We start from the raw sequence: 22500 nt of genomic DNA on the forward strand, positions 1-22500 counted from the left end.
GGTCAGCTGGGATGCGTTTTGGCTCATGTGTTGTTGCTTCGTGAATGTCATGCACGCTGTTTGTGATTTGTGCTACGAGAGGCATTTGCTTTGCAGTGCTTTCAAGTATTGGCTGCCTACAATATCGGGACAGGCCGGTATTGGTGGTGATAGTGGTTGTGTGAGGAGAGAGAGAGAGAGAGAGAGAGAGAGAGAGAGAGAGAGAGAGAGAGAGAGGTTGTAGTAGTAGTAGTAGTAGTAGTAGTAGTGGTGGTGGTGGTGGTGATGGTGGTGGAGCGCATGGTAAGAGAGGAAGGAGGAGTAGGTAGGCATTCCAAATATGAAATCCCAGCTTAGCCTCTCCATCCACACACTTTTTCCTTCTAGTTCCACAATATGTCCGTTGTTGGTGTTATTGTTGTTGTTGTTGTTGTTGTTGTTGTTGTTGTTGTTGTTGTTGGTGGTGGTGGTGGTGGTGGCGGCGGTGTGTGAGAGAGAGAGAGAGAGAGAGAGAGAGAGAGAGAGAGAGAGAGAGAGAGAGAGAGAGAGAGAGAGAGAGAGAGAGAGAGAGAGAGATCTTATTAAAGAGATAAGCTAAGGATTACCATCCTTTCTCCCTTTATCTGCCTGCTTAGCAACGTGGTCAGGTGGTTAGTATGGTCATTCCTTTGCTATCCAAGTCCTTCTTAACTTTTGGTTTTGTCTTCCTTGTTATACCATTGGGTGAATAAATTACTGTACTTACTGCTCTGTGTTAAGTGATGTAATGTTGGATCAGCTTTAAGACTCTTCAGTGGGTCTTTTTTCCATTTTTTTCTTTCTTCTCCTTCCCCTTGGCTGGCCCTCTTACATAAAAAAAAGAAAAAATAAGTAATGAACAGAAGTGAATATTGATGTGTTTTTCCACAGTCTCACATCCTCTGAAATACTAAGAAACTATCAATTGTATGGCAGAGAGGACTTGAGATAGAGAGAAAACCTAAAACACAATAGGAGAGAATCCAGAAGGTTACTCAATTTGTGACCATGATTTTGCCTTCCACATCAGCATTACTCCACAGGTTTAGCTCAGTCACTCATTTTTTCTCTCCTCATGGCCAAACCAGCACAACAGCCTGTCCATTCCCATTGTTTTTATGTCCTCAGTCTTTTTATTTACATATCACAAGTTACTTTTTGTTCATGACTCATTTTTCGCTCTTTGGGTTTTCACAGTGCAGTGCATCGCTTGCCACTGTTTCTCTCACTTCATGTGGTGTGTTTCACTGGGCCATGACATGCTATTGTTCTCATGCCCTTCAACCTTTGCAGGAATCATGTGAAGAAATGAAGAAAGGAACAAAAGATTGAACAAAACCTTTTCTCATTTAAATCATTGCAGAAAAAACTATTTCCCTCAAAGTGTATTTTAAAGCTTTTTTTTTTTTTTTATCTCTCATGAAATATAAAAGTAATGATCAGTCAAGGCCAGTACTGGCATGTGGATATTTCAGGTGCTCTCATGTTACATGTACTGTGTCCTCTCTGCATTCTATTTACCTTAGTTACCAATATTAAGAGCAGCTACAGTCAAGAAATGATGTGACACACACACACACACACACACACACACACACACACACACACACACACACACACACACACACACACACACACACACACACACACACACACACACACACACACACACACAGGTATTAGAGATGAAGAGAAATTGGTGATGTCGTAAGTTTCTAACCATTCCTTTTTCTTGTCTCCAACAGAAGGTGGACCCTGAGCTGATCTTCACCAAGCAGGAGAGGATCGGGAAGGGGTCTTTTGGAGAGGTGTTCAAGGGGGTGGACAAGCGGTCAACGCAGGTGGTGGCCATCAAGATAATTGACTTAGAGGAGGCTGAGGATGAGATTGAGGACATCCAGCAAGAAATCATGGTGCTCTCCCAGTGTGACTCGCCCTACGTCACCAAGTATTATGGCTCCTACCTCAAAGGTGGGTGGAAGTGAGACTTCTCTGTAATGCAAGGTGTATCTTACAGGTTTGATTGATGTACAAATCAGTCACTCAAGCTATCATTTTATTTTCCTTCACAATGTAGTAGTGAATAACTTTTACAATGGCAGGTTATCTGGAGTCTCATACATTTATTTCTACAATGTTTGGTGGCTCATACATTTACTTGTATTTCTACAATGTCAGTACAGTCAGTGATAGGATCAACAAAGCACATCAGTGTCTTAACTACATGCCACATTTCAGAACTGTAATGAGAGGCTCCTTGTGATTCTGTCATGTTCATCATGATAGAGGCATCCACATGAGAGGACATAACCTTATTATATATATGAAGTCAGGATATATTAAAAGAAAAAAAAATGGATTAGAACTTAGAAATTATCTAGAAAATTCATAACAAGAATAACAAAAGAAGAGACAAAAAACATAGGATTGGCCAGGATGTGTACAGCAACATCTGCTTTACAGGCACCAAGCTTTGGATCATCATGGAGTACCTGGGAGGGGGATCTGCTCTGGACCTGATGAAGGCTGGCAGCTTTGAGGAGATGCACATAGCAGTCATCCTGCGAGAGGTGATCAAGGGCCTGGACTACCTGCACTCTGAAAGGAAGCTCCACAGGGACATCAAGGGTGAGCACTTACTAGTGATGTGAAAATGACATTTAGTGAGCACTTCCAAGTGGTGTAAGAGTGACAGATTTGTCCAAAGTTCAAACACACTGAGGTATGTTGTCAATTAAATGGAAATGTGTTCGAAACTGCATGAAATGGGTGGAAGAAATTGCCCTGCTGTGTTTGGGATGTATGGAATGCCATGGAGTGTGAATATTGTAATGGTGAAGATGTAGAGTATTGTGTAAAAGAAATAAGGTACCAAGACCTGTAAAATTTATCTTCTTTAGTGTGTATTACATATGTGGTAGTAAGGGTGTAATGTGTTATTTGTGTGACCAAGGGAGATAGTCACCATGCACCCATCAAGCATCCTGTGTGACCAGTGTTTTGTGAACCCATTTAAGTTTCTTATTCAAATTCCTAACCTTGACAGCGGCCAATGTCCTGCTCAGTGAGATGGGAGACGTCAAGTTGGCTGACTTTGGTGTGGCAGGGCAGCTCACCAACACCACCAGCAAGAGGAACACTTTCGTTGGCACGCCCTTCTGGATGGCTCCTGAGGTCATCAAGCAGTCAGCTTATGACTCGAAGGTGATTAGGTTTGCTTCTGTTTGGTGGTGACAGTGGCAGTGTTTGTGTTTGGTATGTTTTGGTAATGCCCATCAGTTAAGGTTTTCTGTTTTGGTTTTGCTCTTTGTTTAAGATTTTCTGTTCTATGTATACATAATATGATGTTTGAATAATGTTTGAATCCTTCAAGTGGGTGGCCACAATAGCAGAGCCTCCACATCTCCCTATCCAAACACATCCTTCTAGTTTATTCAAGCTCTTGGTGTTATTTTCCCAACAGGCGGACATCTGGTCGCTAGGCATCACTGCTATTGAGTTGGCAAAAGGTGAACCACCCAACAGTGATCTCCACCCAATGAGAGTGCTCTTCCTCATTCCCAAGAATAACCCTCCACAACTCACTGGCAATTACAGCAAACCCTTCAAGGAGTTTGTTGAGGCTTGTCTCAATAAAGATCCAGAAAATGTAAGTATGTATGGTTCACTGTATCCATTTTGTTTTCATATAATGTGGTGGTAGAGAAAAGAATGCAGCCCATGTGTTTTACATGAATGCAGCTCACTTTTAGCAATGATAAATGGCTATGTTTGTTTGGCAGCCAGCCATGATCAGTCAGAGTTGTCACCAAAGTAGCATCACATTGAGCTTAAGTAGCATGCTGTGTGGTGACCTGTCCTGTTCTGGTGACAACCTGTGATTGGTCTGAGGTGGTGATGACCACAATTAGGATGAAGGATGACCTGCTGTGGTGAGAACACAATCCTTTTTCCCTCTTCTACCAGTCTTGTGTGTTTGAATGAATGTGAGGACTCATAATAATGATTCTTCTTATTTGAACATCCTTTGTCTTGCAGAGACCAACTGCAAAAGAATTGCTCAAGTTCCCATTTATTAGGAAGGCCAAGAAGAATGCTTACCTCATGGACCTCATTGACAGATATAAGTCATACAAGAAAAACAATGCGGACACTGACACCGATTCTGATCCATCAGATTCGTAAGTCCTGGTGCCACAATGTGATTAATTTATTTTGGGAAGGAGAGTCAGTTAAGTCAATCAGATACTGCTTAGGCCATGGTAGGACAGAAATGCTGGCCATCAGCTCAGTCATAAAGTGTTAGAGATAACAGTAACAGGACCACATTAGACTGTAGTGAATATTTATGGCATGTAAGAAAGTAGTGTTCTTAATGCATACATCTTCCTTGTTCATGCAGTGAGGAGAGCCGAGTGGAGAGTGATGTGGAGGACCCGGCTTGGATCATGACAGTGAAGGGTCCCCCCGGTGGCCTCTCCCCGACTGGCATGCAGGAAGGGTCGCCTCCCACCACTTCCACCTCTCCACTCTCCTCCTCACCCATGGAGTTCAACAACGTGCCAGCCTCCTCCACGTCTTCCCTTGCGCACTCTCCACCTAAGGAGAACAATGGAGTCATATTTAGAGAAAAAGCCTCGTCCCCTGTAAGTGCTTCAGATCTATTCCACACAGAGGTATTCAGAGGCAAAAAATATTTCCATCAAGAAACATTGAGTATTGAGGTGCCAGCTGTCTCTTGGGTAACAAAAATCAAAATTAGATCACTTAAACAATCAAGAGTAATTTCATTATGTTAGATTTGATCTGTCATTTGTTTATTGACCTATTTATTCATTCACTTAATTGATTTCTTTATTTCATTCCTATTTGGTAAAGTTTATGAACCATACATGATTGGGATAGTAAAATATGTTTATTTACTACTCTGAGTGATTGGATTCATGAATTGAAAATAAAAAAAATAAAAAACTGTTTCAACAAAGTGAGGAAAATTGTCATTCAAATGTATTCCAAAGAGCAGATGTGTATGAGGTTTGTAAAAGTATTAGGGAGTTGTATGGGTTTGTACTTAATGCATGAGGTAGGTCAAGGAGTGGAACACTGGATGGCTTGCAAGACATCATGGTAATACATAAAGAAGGATAGTGAAATGTCCTTATTGAGTCCTATTTTTTTGTAAGAATTGTTTCCTGTAGCAGGACAGAGATAAATTGACCCCATCACTTGTGAGTCTCTGGTGCATACAGTTTGGGTGACTAACCTTGGATTTGTGGATCTTGAAAACCACAACCATATATCTTTAATTTTAATAATTTTGATGTTGTGCTAAGTTTAACACTCATCACAAATGTATTCTTTTCTTTTCTCTAATGAACTATATATCTTTAATTTTAATAATTTTGATGTAGTGCTAAGTTTAACACTCATCACAAATGTATTCTTTTCTTTTCTCTAATGACATAATTTTTACAGACTCGTCCAACTGCAATTGCACCTCCTCCTCCAAGTGATAATGAAAAACGCAGAGAAAGTCGCCACATGGACCACAGAACCTCAAGGGACATGGACCTCTCGCCACGCTCCACTGAGCCTCACACGAATGGTGACGACACCCACATGGCCAACTTGGCTGACATGAGGATTGATGCAGAGGACCACAGAAATGAGAATGACCGTCCGGATAGAAATGATGTGAATGACTCACGCCATATCCGAGAAGTCCACCACTCCAGAGACAACAGGGCCAGCATAGGCAACATGAGGGAAGTGAGGAGGCCTGAGCACCGCCACAGCTCCTCACTCCCCCAGGCCCCTCGCACCAAATCACCCCCTCCAGTCAACAGTGCTTTATCAGGGGTGGTGTTGCCTCTCATCTCTGAGGTCAGTTATAGAAAACTTTGACTTTTTTGGCATTTTATTATTAATTAAAGTAATCATAGAATGAGAGGACTAGGGTGTGGAAGCAAAGAATGCAAAGACAGGATAAGTGGAGGCTTCATGTTGCAGACATCCCCTTGGGACATTCATAGGGGCAGGTTTCAGATATAGACAGATTGACAGACCAACAGATTTTTTAGTAAGTCAGAAATATCAAAGTGAAGCTTAAGAACTCTATGACCATTTAAGTGGATCTCTTGAAGTTGTATAGTTTTAAGAAGATGTAGATATCCTTGTAATGTAAGGCTAGCTGCATGTAAGGTTGACAGTTATAAGTAATGATGACCCAATTAAACAAGTTTGGTTTACAGTTACAGAGACGCCACCGACACAACCCAAGAGGCAATGACCCCCACCGCGCCGATGCCATCGAGGAACTCAAGTCAGCGTTTGAGTCAGCCGAGAGGTCAAGTCCAGGTGTGACAGATGCCTTCATTCGGGACCTGTTTTCAAAATTACTGCCTAACATGACTGAAGCAAGGGTCAGGCAAGCACAAGACAACTTAATGAGGTGAAACTCCAGTGGCTGTTTAAATGTGAGCATCACAATGGAATTGTGTCTGAAGCAGTTCTAAATATGATGGCTCAAGCAAACACCAGTTGGAGAGCACCATCAAAGACAGTGCTGTACATTTTGCAATAACTAAACGCTGTCCTCAGTAGCGGGATGGTGTATCACGAGTTAAACCTCCCCATATTCTTTATTTCCTTATTTATTTTTGGAACAGGGTGACATTGTTTCCTTGCATTGCTGTTGTTCCCTGCCTGCCCTCAGGGGGCCACAATGTGCTTTGAGTCCTTGCACATGCTGGAGGCAAGAGTAGTCACCTACTTAACTCTTAACTTCAGCAGCTTCTACAGTGTACAGTTTTACCATTAAACTTTGGTCTAGTGAAAAAAATACTACATGAATTGACAGTATTGAGAGTATGTCAGTTTACATCTAGTGCAGGATGTCCTGGTGTGCATGATTTACTTGGCAACAAAAACAAGGAAACAGGATGCCAGCGCCTCTCAGTTTGTGTCTTGATGGCGTCCACACTTACTGGAGCGTCCTAGTCACGGGTGAGGCTTATTGAGGAAGAAGATTGGTGTTATGTGTACAGTCTTATTTCAGGTTGCACATACGTTTACATTTGCATTTTCTCTAAATGTAGCCAGCATGATGCCACAAATCTGCTGAGCCATGAAATATGTTTTACAAGGGGAGGCTAACTCTTGTGTATCATACTAGTGTACATAATGTGTAAGTCAATGAGGACCAGTGCATCTGGAAAATGTAAATATATACTCCATTTAACCATTTTCAACCAAATCTAGTATGGTTGAAATCAATGGACTACCACTCCCACCCTTCTCATCCATATCAGTAGTCAACGGCTGCTTAGTATATACTTTTATTTCCTCAAGATTTTGTTGATGGTGTTACTTTTCCTAACACCAGGCTGGTTTAGTACTTTTAGGGAGGGAGAATGTTGCAAGTTCATGAAATTTCTTAATTTTAATCTTGGGACAGTGAGAAGTGTGAGTTGAAACAAAGATCAAGACTACTGGCTGCACCTCATCTCTGCCATATGTCCCCTTGTGATACTTGCCTCTTTGTGTAGTAGCCAAAGATGTTAGTATTTATTTTGTGTTAAAGGGCACTTCATCAAGTTGTGTCAAAGACATTGTAGGTTGTATCCTATTCCTTTCTTGCTCTTGGATGCAAATTAGTCTTGTAAATGACTTAACATTCCATTAATGGTGATTTTTTTTTCCCTAGAAGTTGATGCAATTTCTGGTCTCTTTATTTATTTATTAAAACACACACACACACACACACACACACACACACACACACACACACACACACACACACACACACACACACACACACACACACACACACACACACACACACATACACACACTTGGTAAGAAATTTATAAATTATTAAATAGGATGGAGGAAACAATGAAAAATTATGCTGAGAGAAAGAAGAAAATGTGGAAAAAGGACATACCAAAAAACTCAGAGAAAGAAGTTTGAAAATGGGAAAAAAAAGCTTCCTACATAAAGAATGGAAGTTTTGGATAGAGTAAGGGAGAAGACAGGATCACCAAGACATGTGAACCAGCTGAGTGGAGGACTGGACCAACACAGGCATGAAGGCAGTACCACCACAGGGTAGCTCAGCCCCTGTAACACACACACACACACACACACACACACACACACACACACACACACACACACACACACACACACACACACACACACACACACACACACACACTCATTCTCTCTCTCTCTCTCTCTCTCTCTCTCTCTCTCTCTCTCTCTCTCTCTCTCTCTCTCTCTCTCTCTCTCTCTCTCTCTCTCTCTCTCTCTCTCTCTCTCTCTCTCTCTCTCTCTCTCTCTCTCTCTTATTAATAGCAAGTTTAATATACAAAACTGATTTGCAAAAGGCATTTCATTTGTTAAGTAGTACTGTCAGTTTGTTGTTATTTTGACAAATGTAAAAACTGGTTGTTACTACTTGAGTAATCCAAGAATAGAGCATTACAGTATATAACACATTTGTTTTCCTGTAAGGAAGAAAGCGTAGTGTTTGAACACTTAAGATGTTACATTTGATATTGACTCCCTAAGGAAAGTCTCTTGTGATTAATGTAACTACAAAGATCATTATATTTTTCTATGCAATATATTATTTTCAGTAAGAATTGAAGTATGCTCACATGAACTAGAGCAAACAACTGATTGGCTCTAGAAATTCAGTATTATAACTTCCTTTCAAGTTACCTGATGGTGTAATTCAACAAAGTATTTGTTTATACTGGGCCACACCAGGGTCTTGTTATATGCAGTTTTAGAATATGTGATGGGCATATCTACCTAACCTGTATGTCACCATATTTTTGTGAGAAAAATTTCTTTTTATGTGAGTTGCATAGAAGGCAACACAAGATGTGGCAGTGATCAGCATCTGCCACACTCACTCCATACGGTTCAAGAGCAGCTCCATCTTACCACTCCACTCTGGCTGCAGCTTCATAGTTCCACTCATCACCCATAACATGCCTGTAAGTTTGAGGCTTCCTTACTCCTGCCTGAGCTGTCTTGATTAATTTCATGCAATGGACACCAAATTAGTCACAAGAAAAGAACCTCTTTCAGACTAGGCAGTATTGCTTGAAAGTTATATATATCATACAGTTCATTCATTATGTGTCTCCTTTCATGAGACAAACATTTGGCTATGTTTAGTTTTGTGAGGCGTGTGTAAGGTAGTGTCCTGATTCCTATTCCATCTCTCCATCCAACCATTGCTGAGTGGTGTGCTCAGATCACATCTGGTAAGTTAGGATGCTCTTTAAATGGAATCTGACATCACTAATGTATTCAAGAACTACTTAAGTACATTATAATAATGAAAAGTGCTGAATTAAAGTTTATGAGACTGAAAAACAAGGCCATGGAACATAAACTCCTGTTATGGAATTGTATGATATTTTTGTGGAATGTGATCCTCACATATAGTGAGACCCTGGTGTACTACCAAGCAAAACTACTTACTGAAACAAATAGTGGTGTGGAAAAAAAAAAAAAATTTAATGGCAAGAATTACATCATGTATTTAACAGGCACTGGAATATCAAGATTATTTATAAAAAACTGGTTAGAGTACCAGGGAGTTGAAAGTAAATTTCTTCAAAGTACTATACATACCAAAAGCTTTGCTCTTGTTTGCAACATAATAATGCTTTGTGCAGATATCTAGGACCTGCTTTGGGTGTAGAGGTGGCTTCATTCATTGACATGCCATCTGCTGGCCATAGAGGACATCTGGCAGTTCCACTTTGTAGAAATTAAAGTATTTTAATTTACCTGCTGTGTCCCATTAAGCAAGCAGATGCTGGAGAGTATACTTGACTCTCCTCTTAAAAGTGGTGTGTTTCAAATTGCTCTATTGGTCAGTCCAGTGGAAATGTGTGGAGCCAACTGTACATAAAACTGAGCAAAAAATTCACCTATACATAGACATTTCCACATGGTTATTTATGTGCTGCTGTTTCCAAGCTCTATTTGATCATCATTTGAGATTCTTAACAGTTGGATGGTCATTTGAGTGGGCTTTTATCCTGAAAACTAAAGATTATTGCAAATGAACCATAAATGTTGTGCACAGTCCCATTATTGTTACAACTCATGGCTACCAGTGATACCTCTCTGTATGACACCATACTTCTGTTCAAGTTGCTTGCTTTTCAAAATAAACAGTATAATCAGTCAAGAACTATTTGCCTTCCGGGATTATTCTTCTGAAATGTTTTTTGTAAATAATTATGGCCCTTGATTGTGTTAATGCCAATTATTGTAAGTAAATGATTTATCTTGTTGTAGGGAGGACTATATTTTGTGAAGCCAAGTAGTCCTCTCAACTTGTATGTACAGTATAATGGTTGATGAATTAATAAATCTAGTAGAAAGAGTTATGTTTATTTAGCCAGGGCTTTATGTAATAACATTATAATCATTGAGGTTAACATTGATGAGAGACTGCAAGATTGCCAAAGCATCAGTAGGTGATGGGGAGAAAACATTACCCTTCCCAGAAGTAGAACCTGAGAAAATCTCTATTGTCATGTGGTTCACATTTATAATACTCCCATGGTGAGAGTGATGAAAAAGATGAAGTGAACATGAGCTGTTGGCTTTTAGATGTTTAAATGAAATAACAAGACTGCTCTCATAGTAAGACTGCAGAGGCCTAGCAATCTGTCCTTGGCCTACGAATTCCTAATTCCTTCAACTGTTTTCCCTGATAAAGCCTTGGATTTTGCCATACTGATCCAGTACAGTGTTATGAGAGTGCTCAAAGCCTGATTATCATCACAACAATCACCATGCCAGAGTTAAAAGGGATAGTGCCAGTCAGCTTACTTGTGCTTGTATTTGGGTTTTGTAAGCTCTCAAATGCTATCAACTGAATATGTATAGGCAATATTTTTTTCCACTATAGTTCAGTAAGATAGGTGTCATTTCTTTCAACTCTTGGCTATATTCTTTGTTATCCATTAAATACAGGTAATTTTTGTTCACAGTTCAATCTGAAAGATGTCATTCCTCTTAACTCTTGTGGGTGGTGTTTGTTGTGATGGTCCTGTGTCAGTCCTGAACAACATTACCCACTTGAAGACTTAAGTTCACGAGATAAATCTTCCACTTTACAGGACAAATGTATGTCCATCACAGGTATCTTTGCTTGCAGCTCTTAACTATTTAAAAACTGTAGTATGAAGTGTTAACAATGTTACAGGAAAACTGTATATCAGTGAGGGTTACAAGGCAAATTTTCCATTCCACAGGGTAGATCTGTGTCTGTCATTGGTATCTTCGCCTGCAGCTTTTAACTATTTATGTACAAAGTGTTAAGAAAATTATAGGTAATCATAGGAACATCATATCAGTGAGAATTACAAGATAAGTTTTTCATTCCACAGGGAAAATATGTATGTCATTGGTATCTGCCTGCAACAACATTGCTATCCCTCTCTTCTGGGAGGTGGCAGTGGACGTGGTGTTCCCTGTGTCAAGTCTTGGTAGCAGGAATGTAAACCACTGCTGATTGCCTTGGCAGCTGCTTTTTTTTTTCTTTCTCTGTAGGATTCAGAACACTGGTGAGTATTATGACTAATCTGTTGGTCTCATCTCACCTGGTGGGCTTCCTGGCTCCTCAATCAATAAGATACAGTATATTGACTGCAGGGAAACCAACACACTGCTGATGCACCAGCGCAAATAATGGACTAATTTTGTACTTTAAATTAATGATTCATGAAAGCTGGATAGTGCATTATAAGCAGTCAGAATACGTTTACAAATAAATGGATAATTATATAATAACCTGAGACTTGGACAGATAGAGTAAAGAGAATTAAAAATTATTTTTGTATTTTGGACTACAGTATGGCAGGTGGAAATAGGCATGTTTCATACAGGGACTGGCACGTGTAGGCATGATGGCTTCTTGCAGCTTCTCTCGTGTTCGTATGTAACAAATGACTGAAAGGCTTTTCAAGTTCCAAGGGGATCAGAGAGAGAGAGAGAGAGAGAGAGAGAGAATAATAAAACGAGTAAGAGATCCTGTGGGTCATTAATCGCTTACCTTTTCACATATATATCATATACATTTAAGTTTGGGTTCATTGTTCTATACACAATGCATCTCGATATTTGAGATTGCATGATGGCACTTTTCACATCATTACCTAGTAGCTCGGACATGTGCGGGACGTCATTGCGTATCATGTGGCCTACAAGTTTCCTAACTGGAATATTTAAGGTCATCACTGCTCTCATAGCAGAAGACTGCTATTTCACACCCTCTAACCACATGTTATGGAAGAATTTATGTTTACTATATTTCACACGATCAGGTAAAGAAAGGTATCTCTGCTCAGCGGTACAGGCAAGATTAGAGAGTTTTTCTCAACCCTAACAGCTCCTTCATGGCCCAGTTAAAAAGTTTAACGACCGACTTAACATCCCACACACACCCACGATTCGCAGCCGTACAAAAGTGAGAACACGTGTCGCGTCAAAGTCTGTGCTTCACAATGAATAACACATCGTTAATTTTTTTTTATAAAGAAGACAAACTCCAGCACACGACATAATTTGTTTTGTGCATGTAGCATCACCGCAGACAATACTTAGCCATCACAAGTGAAGGGGCTCCCCAGGTACACGTAACCCGCACATTGCTCCGCCGATTGCCCGTCCTCTTGAGGTGGCTCCGCGTCCCATGGCTCGCCGTTGATAACAAAGAATTTCGTTTTAGCTGCATTGACTTTCATTCCATAATCACCAAAAAGCTAATTCAATATCCCAGTCTTCCTCTGCAAATTAGTTCTCATTGTGCCTACTATTGCGTCATCCATATATACAATAAATGTAGACATTATATAAGTGTCTCTGGTTCACATCTGCCCTTTATTTTTATTAACTCATCTATGTAAATTATTAATAAAAGGCATGATGTCGATAGACCCTGCCTTACATAAACGGTGATCAGAACTGCACATCCCACAATATTCTCGTTACGCTATACATCGCCACTATGGCTGCTAACATCACCATTCCACACCCAAGATGCTTGAGAAAGTTGAGAGAGTATGGAGAAGGAAGAGAACTAGTGACTGATGATATTAATGCACATACGAGTATATGAATACTAAGAGAACTGATGTACAGGAATGGTGAAATGTTTTGGGAGTTTGTTGATGAAATGGAGTTGAAAGATCTGAATGTTACCTTGGCCGAGAGGCGTGTGATGTGTGCAAGAGAGTATGTTAGTGAATGGAAGAATGCGTGAAATTGTGTCGCGCAAGTGGATAGATGGGAATGGTATGGTTGATATTGTTTGATCACAATATACTGGTTGTGGAGTGCCTAATGCATTTTAGGAATGAAATGAAAATGACAAGTAAGAAAAGGAAGTGGAGATTGAGAGATGTAGGGAATTTTCAGGTTGATATGAGTGAAAGTTGGGATGATGTAAGTGTGCATAATGTGGAGCACCTGAATACAACAGTGGTCGAGGATGTGAGGAGTGGTGCTGAGAACCAGATAGGTTTGTGAGATTAGGCAGAGAAAGAGTGTACGTAAACCATGTTGGAATGATAAAATCAGAAAGGCTAGGAAAGAACGAAAGAGAATGATTAGACAGAAGACTGAAGAAAGAGGCATGAAAGCGATGAGGCAGAGAATGAGTATCAGAATGAATGGACAGCATTTGTGAAACAGCAGCGACTGACAAAGCGAATCATAAAGAATCCCAAAAGGAAGTGTGGAAAAAAATGTGATTGAATCTTTAAGGGAGAAAGGCATACAAGGTGGCCGTGAATGGTGTAACTTCATGAGAGATAAGAATATGTCAGGCAGTGTTGGTGTTGAGAGTATGAAAGCGAATGGGGTAATTACTCATATAACGGAGAAGGATGGAATCAAGGAGGCAATCAAAGAGTTCTGGGAAGAAGTGGGTGGTGTAAGTGAGGTGTTTGGTGTGAGAGAAGGATGTGTGAGACTGGAAAGGAAGAATACAGATAAAGCGGATGAGAGAATCAGCAGAGAGGAAATGGAGATGTGTGTGAGAAGGCAGAAGAATGATAAAGAAGTATGCCCATATGATATACCGTACAAGTTCTACAAGAATGGTGATGAGATAGTGATCGATAGAATGAATTATTCAACCAAGTGTGGGATGAAGAGAGAGTGCCGAGGAAATAGAATGAGTGCAGAATGAGTCTGTTGCATAAGGGAGATAATAGAGTAAAAGTGAGTTGAAGAGCTACAAGTGAACACAGTAGGTAAAGTTTTCAATGCAGTGTTGAATGAGAGATTGTGTAAATGCATTGAGAGAGCTGGAGTGTTAGGGGAAGAACAGAATGGATTCCGTGTGGAGAGGAAAGCTGAGGATAATATGTTTGTGGTAAATTAAATGATTGAGAGAAAAAAGCAGGGTGGAGGTAATTGTACTTAGACTTTCTGGCAGGCCCGTTTCTTGCTATATGCAAACTAAACGTTTGCATGGGGCCCTAGAAGCCACCAGGGGCCCACAAGCTGCCATTATTACTATTATTATTATTACTATTACTATTATTATTATTATTATTATTATTATTATTATTATTATTATTATTATTGTTGTTGTTGTTGTTGTAGTTGCTGTTGTTGTTGTTCAAATGTTTGTTGAGAATCGACAGTTCCAGAAATTCAGATATCTTTATGGATTTTGTTATATTCTCCTGAAATCTGGATCAGGACTCCAGAACCTGCGTGTGGTCCTTTGCCCACGTCAAGCAGGCGACTAAAGAGTGACGGTGATGTGGCATGGAAAAGGATATACTTAACTTTCTGGTGCCGAGAGAAAAAAAAAAAAAAAAAGAAAGAAAGCTGAAGAAAATACACGCTTGCAGAGTAAAGGTAAAACATTTATGGTGTTGATTTCCTGTGATATATATATATATATATATATATATATATATATATATATATATATATATATATATATATATATATATATATATATATATATATTTTATTTATTTATTTTTCGAAGACACCCTTATTAGATGAAAAAAAAAAAAAATCTACTTATGATTTAATATTTTTGAAAATAATACCTTCACATATAGTATATAATATGGAGGGTGTATTTCACCTGTTAATTTTGAGGGTAAGTTTTATAGTCTGTGCCCTTTACTTTTCGCTTTCTGTCACGACGACACCTCGCAAAGGCTTCCTGGTGTTCTCTATTATGGACAAACTATGATATCTAACCTCGGGTCGGCTGATCTCGTAAACTTTACACATTTATATTTTTTATCGAAATTTCGAAATTAGGTATACTCGTATACCTTAAAGGGACACTGCTACTGTATCATATGTATAATCATGTTAAAGAAAGAAGGTTAACATATTTACGAATTCAGTTTTTTCCTCTTAAAGTCCACCAGATGAAACATTTAAATGTAAAAGGAGTGGTTCGAACCTTCTTGGAGGGCTGGGAATCCATCCATCATAGTTTCACAACACAAGGGGACCAAACAGCATTTCGCATAAGGCCCCCACAAGACTAGAAACGGTACTGGGAATCTCAGTATCCAGTGGTAGGAAGATTGTATTGTAACATTAGATTAAGAGAACTACCACTTTTGTTATATTGTAGGGTTCTTATGGATAATGTCCGCACTGACCTCATTCTTCCTCACTGTCATACTTTCCTCAAGTTTGACTGTATCAATCATCACTGATAACGGTGCATCCTGAGTGAATAAGGTCTTCATGAACTGTTATCAATTGCCCTGTTTATGCGTGTGGGGGAAACTGACTAAGGACGTAGAGAAGGGGAGGGAAAGAGCTTGGTGAATTGCCAATTAAAGAAAGACAGGAAGAAGGAAAAGAAAAGAAAAAAAGATTAAGATAGTAAGTTTCCCAAAAACAGTGCGTCAGTTCTGTTCCGTACATGTCTTAATGCTCCTTCCTTGATCTAAGAAAAGAACAGAAACAAAGAAAGAATTCCAGGGTTAACCATTTGAAAGGGACGAAGGAATGAAGCTACCAGCTAACTCTTGCATTAGGAAGGTGGACAGAATAAAGCCATAAGTAAAACAAGTCTTCTGAAGTGAAAGTGAAGGAGGGCAAAAGAACCTAGAGTTCACCAGTTAAAGGGATGAAGGAGTTAAGATACCGGTTAAGTCCTGCATTAGAAGAGTGTATAGGATAAAATATGTCTTCCAATTTTGGGTAATCCATTTGGATCTTTATGGACCAGCAACTCAGTTTTTTTTTTTTTTTTGTATTTGTATTTTATTTTTTTCATATTTATTTATTTTATTTATTTATTTATTTATTTATTGCTGCCTTTGGTCACTGCCCATCTAACATAAAAATGAGTTGTGCAGCGTAACTGAAGGAGAAGGGAGGGAGTACTCATCTCATGTACTAATAAATGGAAAAACAGAAACAGACAAAGAATTCCAGAGTTCACCACTAAAAAAGATTAATTAGTGACGATACCGGGTAAGTCTTGAATTAGGAAGGTGGATTGAATAAGGATATCAGTAAAAAATGTCTTGTGTAGCGAAACTGAAAAAGGGGAGAAGGAGACATGCAGTTTTGGTTTAAAATAGTTGATATTGTCGATGGATAAATGTATGATGTATAATTTATGCATTGCTTCACAAACCTTATTTTCTAGTGTCTGAGTTGACCAGTACTTTCTCTGAGTTATGTGAACTAGCGCATTGAATTTACTTAGCTTTTATTTAGCAAGAACCTGTAAGTGAATAATTCCTAGTTCATACTCATACGATCATGTAAGCAAGTCACACTTTTAAACCCTGATACTGAATCATACTGTACACAGACCACGAGATCCCACGTCTCCTTAAGGATATATGCGTCATTCCAGGATAAAAAATCTCTTAATTGTAATGACTTATTCACTACATTGGGCAATTTTTCCATCTGGGATACCTGTAATTGTGTGTATATATATATATATATATATATATATATATATATATATATATATATATATATATATATATATATATATATATATATATATATATATATATATATATATATATATATATATATATATATATATATATATATATATATATATATATATATATATATGTGTGTGTGTGTGTGTGTGTGTGTGTGTGTGTGTGTGTAGTACTAAGTAATTAAGTTGTTAGATTTAGTAGTAGTACGACTCCTAAATCAGAGAATATCTTTTTTTTAAATGACACACACGCAGAGTACTAAAGTCATAGTGATTCTTCCTTCTTTGAGTGTATCATTCTCAGGCGATGCATTAAATGATAAATTAATTAAGCAGCCATCACCACACCACGCGATCAAATACGCAATAACCACCACAGTCTTGGCGTGATGAGATACGCATTCACCATCACGTAACAAAATACACACCCACCACCACCACCACCACCATTTGAAGAAAATGGCATCTACCATCACAGTCACGTGATGCGTCACGCGTTGAACCCTCCGGCAACGTCTACTCTCTCTCTCTCTCTCTCTCTGGGACACTTATGATTTAACACACAATCAGATGAGAACTACCAAACCAGTCACGCAATGCTATTATCACCCGCCACGCTCAGACCCATCGGGACCCTTCATTACTTCCCGTGCCAGTGAGTCACATAACACACACGAACTGATCCAAATGCGTGAAAAGAAGTTGAAGAAAAACATAAATACTAGCAGACTTGAGAGACAGGAGGTGGCACGTTGAACTGGGACACAAACAGTGGGGACCTTGTATCAGAGAGCGTCTGAGCGAGAGAGAGGCAGGGAGCGGGTGAGGTTTGTGTACCAACTTCGCCACTGACGTGAGTGTGTGTTTGGAGAGTGGTGGTGGTGTGCCAGCGGGGACGAACTCAGCTGGAAGACAACATAGGTTTCTCTACCTGCGCAGTTCATCTTAGTGTGGGGAGGATTACACAGATAGACCTTGAGCAGCGCTACAAAAGAATCGCCACACGAGTTGAAGCCGCCGAGGACGCTGCAGGGCTGCAAGGTCGAGGAATTTGCTACTTGAGGTGAGCTTACTAAGGATCATATTCTGAAACACTTCTGTGCCGCACCCTGACTGTTCTCAAAAGGCTACACCGGTATTTAAACGTACTTTTATGATCCTAATGACAGATTAACAAGATTTCTGCATTATTAACAGGAGAAACACTCTTGAGAACCCGTCTAATCATCTCTTTGGCCTTTGAAAGAAGTTGTGGTGAAAAAGCAAAGCGTTTCAGAATACGGGCTTTAAGTTTTAGCATCGTGCTTATCCTTATCTTTACTCTTATCGCGAATGTTGTGCAGCGTCATCTGCCTTTATTGTTACGGTGCCTGCAAGCCTGTCAGTAAATCAATTATGGATATTCACAGTTTACACCTCGATCTTTATTATTTTGGCGTAAGATTTTTTCCTATTTATTTACGTGTACACGTTCGAGATGTTTTTGTTTTTTTGCAGCATAATATCTCGCTGCCCTCTTCCATCATAAGTGAACAATCGCTGCCACTCCATACTAGAAATATGTCTAGTTTTTGTCACGTACTCCTTCGGTGGTAATAAACGTATTCGGTCATGAACAAGTGAGCATGGGAACAGAATCATTCGTCACTAGGCTCCCATCTGGAGTTTAGAGATCGCGTGCTACGTCTTCCCGTTTCTTTAAATGTATTCCCACAAAAACCCTTTCATGTTTAGAAGATGATATTTACTTGTATCTGTACAATACACTCTGATATCTTACAATAGATCAGGTTTGGAGGATGGAAACTGAGTTAATTTTAAGTTAATTTGCCCCGTATTTCAAAGATAAATCCGAGCTTGTTCGCCAATCCGCTGGTGGGAACATCACTCTCAAGGTTAGAGGAGTGACCTTGTACTCCCTGACAGTGTTACCATATCGCCAGTACTCCCTAATACTGTTCTGTGTCGTGGTTTATGTAATGCTCCAAAATTTATGATATAACAGTGCGTGTTCTATGGTTTGTGCATCGAGTAGTCTTAGTTTTACACGAGTTTCATGAGAGCAGCAAAGAACATGGCGGGTATGTAACGAAAAACAACGCCATGATATATTGATCCGTTATTTAGAAACGCTTTGCTCTCTCACCACGACTATTTTCAAAGGCCACAGAGGTAAATAGCCAGGTTTTCAAGACTTTCTCCTGTTAATAATGTAGAAAACTTGTTAATCTATCCATAGACCCATAAAAACAGCACATCTAAGAACACGTATACCTTCAACTAGAGCCTTTTCAAAGTAGTGGAGGTTGGGTCAGAAGTGTTTGAGAATATGGTCCAAATTGTACGTTGACTTACATGCCACGGATGTTGTATAAGTAGCAAAGACAAATATTATTATTGATATACTTTGAAAATACCCAAAAAATACCTTCAGATTTGCTCACCACGTCCAGTTTTTGTTGCCAGTTTTTGTTGCCACGTGTGGGAGTGAGCGGTGTTCTCCCTCGGCTAATGTTCAGTAATCGATCTGTAAGGATAATCTTTTCATCGCCCGTCACCTGATAGTATCATGTTTCCTGATAAGCAATCTGGTGAAACTTCAGGGTTGTCATGATACTGAACTTAATGACGTGGGAATAAATATATTCGTAAATCTTTCAGAAAATTATCGAAATGGCGAGCTTTAAGTTTGATTTTTCTTTTTTCAAGTAAGAGCGAAGAAAAAGCTCACTGAAGTGCCAGTCTCAAAAGAAAAGTCAAAAGGATCATCCAAAATTGGGGGGTAAGTGTCTTGAAATCTCCCTCTTGAAAGAACATGATCTATTCCTACTTGTTATAGATCCTGCATACAAATAATAAAAACCACGAGCTTTAAGATTGAATAAAAATGATCTATTCCCACTTGTTACCAAAATAGTGTGTTATCTTCGCAAGGCGTTCACTTATCGCCGTAGTGGTGCATCTCCTCGGACTCTTTATCATGAAAGTACTCCGGAATTAGCTACAGTTCAGTGGACTTGAATACGAAGAGTTGCACACCCACACGATGCAGAACAGACGCGCAAGCAAAATAAAAGAACAAATCAACGAAGGAATAGATTAATAACCATACAAATAAAAACAGATAAATAGATAAAATAAAATGAAATATATAAATGAATAACTGAATAAATATATAAATAAATAAATCATAAAACTAAACGTGATAGACAAATACACTCTTTTGTTTCACTGCGTCCTGATAAACCAAACACGAGTCTCAGGTTACTATAAGCCAGCAAAAAATATGGCAACTTTTGACCATTGAATAATCTCCCCACATGTCTCCTGGGAGGCGGCGGTTTGGTGGAGGAGGCAGAGACTGGGAGGAAGCGAGGGAGGGGGAGGGGGCCAAGCTTAAGATAGTGTGGTAAACTTACCGTAATATTTGGATCCTGAGGCAATACAGTCATCTTGTATGGAGATGAGCTGAAGTGTAAATGTTTGGCTGAAGCGTGATTTGTTGAATGTATGTACGTGTGTATGTAAGCATTGTTTGTGAGTAATGATTGATAGGCGTGTGTTTTTTTTCATGGGCAAATCGTACAACAGATTTTAAATAAGTGTGTGTATGTGTGTGTGTGTGTGTGTGTGTGTGTGTGTGTGTGTGTGTGTGTGTGTGTGTGTGTGTGTGTGTGTGTCCGGGCAGCAACTCTCTCTCTCTCTCTCTCTCTCTCTCTCTCTCTCTCTCTCTCTCTCTCTCTCTCTCTCTCTCTCTCTCTCTCTCTCTCTCTCTCTCTCTCTCTCTCTCTCTCTCTCTCAACAGGGTCCTTATCCATCCTTGTAAGGAATGTGGCTTCCATGTATAAGAAGAGTCAACTCATGCTTAACCTTACTAAGCAGGATGGAGTAAAAAATTTCTCGCGTCAACATCTCTCCTCTAACAGAATGACTTCAATCTCTTATTCACCGCTGCAGTTTTACATCTTTTGCTATACTCTGCTTGTTATTTCCATCGTTGCTCCTATACATTTGCTAATTACACGTCTCCCACTCCACTTTCCCCTGCTCAACAGCAGGAAAATTTCTATTTACTCGCATCCCTATTTCGTCCATCTCACTAATGCAAGAGTTAGTCAGCATCACTACCTCGTCTCTTTCAATGGTAAGCTTTAAAACTCTCGATGTGTCCCCGTTTCTTCCGTCTCTTTCTTCCTACGACCTCAACCGTTTGAAAAGGGCAGCATCAAGACACTTTCGGAATTGATTAGGTCACTGTTATTGAAATTTTGATTTGGGTAGCGGCAAATTAGCTGTTTTTTTTTTTTTCCTCGAGTACATGTGCAAATCTTCTTTACACATAGGAGCAGTTGAACTCTGCACATTTTTAATTGTGTTCAGTAATGATGAAAATAGCACAGTAATTACATGTATAATAATTTTCTTGTTTATGGGCATGACTAAGCGCACGTACAGATGTACTAAGTTGAGCTTGCATGATCACTCCGCCCCGCCATCATGGAACTAACTCTCCATTATCAATTTATTGCCATTGATAAATCAGCATGGAGTACAACATATTGACTAACTATTTTTGATGGTTTCTCTTTCTGTAATGAATTTTTACATGTATTATTTATTCTTTCCTGTAAGTAGGTGTTTACTTGCTCTGTTTCTGTAGTTGCAGAACTACGATCATGGATATATTGATGTACTTGTGAGTGCGGCCAATTCGCAGATACGTAATTCAGCTGTCAGCATTTGAAGGCCCGAGGTGTGTGGGCGGCTACCGGCTGTGGTTTATGGGTGGCGGCAGTACCATGACAGACGCACGCTGCGTTGTGCCTGCTATCGCCCTAGTCTATCAAAACTCTGCCTAAATAATTATCTGAACATACACATTTTCATATTGTTCCCCTTTGACACTCACCTGGTCAGAGACTTAACACGTGTGATCTCACCTACAGAAGTGAGATAAGAACTAATTAGCAGTGACCAGGAATAAGTGATGCATTATATTCACTCCCTCCTTGTGACGCAATCATGACCCTGTTCAGCTGAGTGTCTACAGTAATAAGTGACCTATATACAAAATCGTAGTATTCTGAGAGGCTGCCGTCCTACATTGCAATTCAATCCAAAGCCGTGGCTTGTGTCTCTGTCTACGATTACGTCTGTATGTATTCATGCACTATTGGGAAAACTATAACCTGACATAAGAAATGCATGAGAAAACAACAACGAAAAAGAATAAAAAAACACACACAGAAAATGATGAATTATTTTGGCAGCATAAAAAAAAGTATTAATCCTCAGGTAAAAAATAAATAATGATAATAAAAGTACACACACAGTTTTGGATTTTCATCAATCAGGTTTACACCAGGTTAGAGTTTTCTCAATAGTATGTAGTATATGGGTATATGTATGTGTGCATCTTTTTCTATATTCAAAAGGGGATCTATTTACAGATGGATGTATTTACGTATGCATATGCTCTCAAACATTAAATCCCAGAC

General features: G+C 39.4%; 2 protein-coding genes across 9 annotated transcripts in view; both read left to right on the plus strand.

Moving 5' to 3' along the window:
* The window catches only part of LOC135092190 (serine/threonine-protein kinase 26-like), a 100038-nt gene extending 89624 nt beyond the window's left edge, over positions 1-10414 (plus strand). For 6 of the 8 annotated variants that reach the window (XM_063990537.1, XM_063990550.1, XM_063990508.1 and 3 more), the window contains 8 exons: positions 1743-1968; positions 2461-2625; positions 3044-3201; positions 3461-3646; positions 4036-4178; positions 4400-4643; positions 5473-5880; positions 6249-10414. In XM_063990537.1, coding sequence (XP_063846607.1) covers positions 1743-1968; positions 2461-2625; positions 3044-3201; positions 3461-3646; positions 4036-4178; positions 4400-4643; positions 5473-5880; positions 6249-6452 — 1734 coding nt within the window. In that variant the 3' untranslated portion in view covers positions 6453-10414. Of the gene's footprint in view, positions 1-1739; positions 1969-2460; positions 2626-3043; positions 3202-3460; positions 3647-4035; positions 4179-4399; positions 4644-5472; positions 5881-6248 lie in introns of all 8 variants that reach the window. The other 2 variants (XM_063990527.1, XM_063990541.1) reach the window with 1 other exon arrangement.
* Positions 10415-17569: 7155 nt separating this feature from the next.
* The window catches only part of LOC135092222 (solute carrier family 49 member 4 homolog), a 20529-nt gene continuing 15598 nt past the window's right edge, over positions 17570-22500 (plus strand). Inside the window, exon 1 of the mRNA XM_063990573.1 lies at positions 17570-18065. The gene's annotated coding sequence lies outside the window, so the exon portion shown is untranslated. The remainder of the gene's footprint in view (positions 18066-22500) is intronic.

The sequence above is a fragment of the Scylla paramamosain genome, chromosome 3 (assembly GCF_035594125.1).
Source record: "Scylla paramamosain isolate STU-SP2022 chromosome 3, ASM3559412v1, whole genome shotgun sequence".
Taxonomy (NCBI): Eukaryota; Metazoa; Arthropoda; class Malacostraca; order Decapoda; family Portunidae; genus Scylla; species Scylla paramamosain.